Source organism: Mandrillus leucophaeus, unplaced genomic scaffold, assembly GCF_000951045.1.
Source record: "Mandrillus leucophaeus isolate KB7577 unplaced genomic scaffold, Mleu.le_1.0 Scaffold684, whole genome shotgun sequence".
NCBI classification, from domain to species: Eukaryota; Metazoa; Chordata; class Mammalia; order Primates; family Cercopithecidae; genus Mandrillus; species Mandrillus leucophaeus.
In genome coordinates, this window is record NW_012107408.1 from 75,505 (window position 1) to 80,146 (window position 4,642).

The following is a 4,642-nucleotide window of genomic DNA, read 5'->3' on the forward strand; positions in this document are numbered from 1 at the left end:
ATTGAGACCATCCTGGCTAACATGGTGAAACCCTGTCTCTACTAAAAAAATACAAAAAAACTAGCCCGGCGAGGTGGCGGGCACCTGTAGACCCAGCTACTCAGGAGGCTGAGGCAGGAGAGTGGCGTGAACCCGGGAGGCGGAGCTTGCAGTGACCTGAGATCGGGCCACTGTACTCCAGCCTGGGCAACAGAGCGAGACTCCGTCTCAAAACAAAACAAAACAACAACAACAAAAAATTATATTTTGGGTTACATTCTTACAAGTAAATTGCTCCTTGGATTTAAATAAGATATTTTCTGAAATATATTACTTTCAGATCACCAGAGGTTTGTGTTTTGTTTGTATATATTTTATAAAGTAAATTGCACTCCAGTACTCTAAACTGTGTACTAAGCAAAGAAGGGTTGTGCCTTCTGACATATATTATACTGAGTACTCAGGATAGAAAAGTAATAATCTTATACCAACTGGGTGCGATGGCCCATGCCTGTAATCCCAGCACTTTGGGAGGCCAAGGCAGGTGAATCATTTGAGCCTGGGCAACACAGCAAGACCCCATATCTACAAAAAATACAAAAATTAGCCTGCATTGCAGCACACACCTGTAATCCCAGCCATTCACCACGTTAAGGTGGGAGGTTCGCTTGAGCCTGGAGGCAGAGGTTGTAGTGTGCCATGACCTGCGCTTAGCCTGGGTGACAGAGTGAGACATGGTCTTAAAAAACATGTAGACAGTGTTCACTATCAGATAGCATATTCAAGAGGAGGATAAATATGCTGTAAATATATATCTATAAACCAATTTGGAGGTTTAAAAGTATTTTAATTTAATTTCTGGTTATATAATTTCTAAATTAGGTTAACAATTGAAAGCAAAAAAAAATGACCCAAAATTTGTATTAATAATGATGTTTTTTTTTTTTAGGTATGAATAGCAATGATGAATTATTTGAGAGGTAAATATCTTAAGAGTTAATTCATGATTTTCTTTAAAGTTGGGTGTGTGTAGATAGTGGAAATTTTGTTGTTCATATGTGTGTGAATTTTTACATTATACATCTTTGTGGTTTAAAGGAATATAAGTTTTCATTGGGTATGGAATATTTTTAAGAAATTGAGGATTGTTATATCCCTTACTGTTTTAGCACAAGTAATTAGAATTCAATAGACTATACTACATTTTCTTATATAAATATAGATCAAATTTAAACAGGCAGAATCTATAGAGGTTTTCTTCTGGGCCATATGTTTCCTTTTTAAAGAAAATCTACCAAGTCATTACTTTTTGTTGATTAGTCTTTTTCGCTGAGAGATACTAGAATTGCAGAAATAGAAGGAACAGTAGATATATGTTTATCATTTTGTGTTCATTTGTTACATGTTTATTTTTGCTTAATGTAATTAAGTTGTAGATACTGATTTATATTTCTTAAATTACATTTGCAAATGAAGTGCTTCAGTAGATCCACTCCAGATGACTGGATTGACTGATATTGCAGACATTATTGATGACCTTATAACTAAAGACGGAGTTTCCAGTGAAGAGCTGGGCTTAACAGAACAAGCTAAGCGCACCTCCAGGTAATCATTGAATAATTCATTTTTAACCTGTTTAAAATGCTTCTCATTCAAGAATGTTCAAAACTTGTCATATTTTAATGTGATTTTTATGAAAAAAATCTGAAGCATAGAATAGATTTTTTTCTTCATGTTTTGTTATGTATATGTGTCAGTCTTCCCTTTTCCCTAACAATTTATAGTATATAACTGTATCCTGTGAGTTTTCCCAAGAATCACTGTAAGTACAACATACATTTAGTCCTATCTCTTACTAGAAGTAATTAATGATTTAGTTCATAGCACTTTATCCTAAAATTAACCCTTAGAATACATTTTAAATAGCTTTTCTGATGTATCATGCAAATGGAAAACAAAAAAGATCAGGCACTACTGTTTTTATATCAGATAAAACAGACTTTAAACCAACAGCAGTAAAAAAGGACAAAGAAGGGTTTTACATAATGATAAAGAGTTCAATTCAACAAAAAGACTTAACTATCCTAAATATATAAGCATTCAACATTGGAGCACCTAGATTCATAAAATAAGTACTTACAGACCTATGAAACTATTTAGGCAACCACATAGTAATAGTGGGGGACTTTAACACCTCACTGACAAAGTTAGACCTATCATCAAAGCAGAAAACTAACAAATTCTAGAATTAAATTAGACACTTGATCAATTGAACCTAATAGACATCTGCAGAATGCTCCACCTATCAACCCCAGAATATACATTCTTTTCATCTGCACATGGAATATACTCCAAGATCGACCAAATGCTCCAAGATGAGACTTGTAAAGCAAGTCTCAATAAATTAAAAAAAAAAAAAAAAACCTGAAATCTGACTGATATGGTTTGGCCGTGTCCCCATCCAAATCTTATCTTGAATTGTAGTTCCCATAATTCCCATGTGTCATGGGAGGGATCAGGTGGAGATAATTGAATTATGGGGACAGTTTGCCCTATCCTGTTCTCATGATAGTGAGTTGTCACAATAACTGATGGTATTATAAAGGGCTTCCTCCTTCAGTGGGCACTCATTCTTCTCCTTCCTACCATCATGTGAAGAAGGATATGTTTGCTTCCCTTTCTGCCATGATTGTAAGTTTCCTGAGGCCTCCCCAGCCATGCTGAACTGTGAGTTAATTACACCTCTTTCCTTTATACCTTTATAAATTATTCAGTCTCAGGTATGTCTTATTTAGCAGTGTAAGAACAGACTAATATAGTAAATTGGTACCACAGAGAGTGGGGTGCTTCTGCAAAGATACCTGAAAATGTGGAAGCGACTTTGGAACTCGGTAACAGGCAGAGGTTGGAACAGTTTGTAGGGCTCAGAAGAAGACAGGAAGATGTGGGAAAGTTTGGAACTTCATAGAGACTTGTTGGGTGGCTTTGACCAAAAGCCTGATAGCAATATGGACAGTAAGGTCCAGGCAGAGGTGGTCTCAGATGAAGAAGAGGAACTTGTTGGGAACTGGAGGAGCTGATTCTTATTATCTTTTAGCAAAGAGACTGGTGGCATTTTGCCCCTGCCCTAGAGATTTGTGGAACTTTGAACTTGAGAGAGATTATTTAGGGTATCTGGTGGAAGAAATTTCTAAGTGGCAAAGCATTCAAGAGGAAGCAGAGCATGAAAGTTTGGAAAATTTGCAGCCTGACAGTGCAGTATAAAAGAAACACCCATTTTCTGGGGAGAAATTCAAGCTCACTGCAGAAATTTGCATAAATAATGAGAAGCCAAATGTTAGTCACCAAGACCATGGGGAAAATATCTCCAGGGCATGTTAGAGACCTTCATGGCAGCCCCTCCCATCACAGGCCTAGAGGCCTAGGAGGGAAAAATGATGTCCTGGGCCAGGCCCAGGCCCTCCCTGCTGTGTGCAGCCTAGGGACTTGGTGCCCTGCATCCTATCCTCTCTAGCTGTGGGTAGAAGGTGCCAAGATACAGCTCGGGCTGTGGCTTCAGAGGGTGCAAGCCCCAAACCTTGGCAGCCTCCATGTGGTGTTGAGCTTGTGGGTGAACAGAAGTCAAGAATTGAGGTTTGGAAACCTCCTCGTAGATTTCAGAGGATGTATGGAAATCCCAGACTGAAGTTTGCTGCAAGGGCAGAGCTCTCATGGAGAACCTCTACTAGGTCAGTGCAGAAGGGAAATGTGGGGTTGGAGCCCCCACACAGATTCCCTTCTGGGGCACTGCCTAGTGGAGCTGTGAGAAGAGGGCCACCATCCTCAGACCCCAGAATGGTAGATTTACCAACAGCTTGCACCATGTGCCTGGAAAAGTCACAGATAATGCCAGTTGTGAAAGCAGCTGGGGCAGAGGGCTGTACCCTGCAAAGCCTGCAAAGCCACAGGGACAGGAGCTGTGGACAGGACCTGTCCAAGACCATGGGAACCCACCTCTTGTATCAGCATGACCTGAATGTGAGACATGGAGTCAAAGAAGATCATTTTGGAACTTTAAGGTTTAATGACTGCCCTATTGGATTTTGGACTTGCATGAGGCTGATAGCCCCTTTGTTTTGGCTAATTTCTCCTATTTGGACTGGGTGTTTTTACCCAATGCCTGTACCTCCATTGTATCTAGGAAGTAACTAACTTGCTTTTGATTTTACAGGCTCATAGGCAGAAGGGATTTGCCTTGTCTCAAATGAGACTTTGGACTTGGACTTTGGAGTTAATGCTAGAATGAGTTAAGACTTTGAGGGACTGTTGGAAGGACATGATTGTGTTTTGAATTATGAAGACATGAGATTTGGAAGGGGCCAGGGCAGAATGATATGGTCTGGTTGTTTCCCCATCCACATCTCATCTTGGATTGTAGTTCCCATAATCTCCACATGTTGGTAAAGATAATTGAATCATGGAGGTAGTTTGCTCTGTCCTGTCCTCGTGATAGTAAAAACACTATTTCACGAGTTCTGATGGGTTTTTTATTGGTTTTTTCTTTTTTTTTTGAGATGGAGTCTCGTTCTGTTGCCAGGCTAGAGTGCAGTGGTGCGATCTCAGCTCACTGCAACCTCCGACTCCCTGGTTCAAGCGATTCCTGCCTCAGCCTCCTGAGTAGCTG

At 39.7% G+C, this 4,642-nt stretch overlaps 1 protein-coding gene across 1 annotated transcript in view; it reads left to right on the forward strand.

The window, feature by feature from the left end:
• The window catches only part of LOC105555415 (chromosome unknown open reading frame, human C5orf42), a 102,353-nt gene that overhangs the window by 68,597 nt on the left and 29,114 nt on the right, over positions 1–4,642 (forward strand). Inside the window, exons 28-29 of the mRNA XM_012002358.1 lie at positions 929–959; positions 1,456–1,584. Coding sequence (XP_011857748.1) covers positions 929–959; positions 1,456–1,584 — 160 coding nt within the window. The remainder of the gene's footprint in view (positions 1–928; positions 960–1,455; positions 1,585–4,642) is intronic.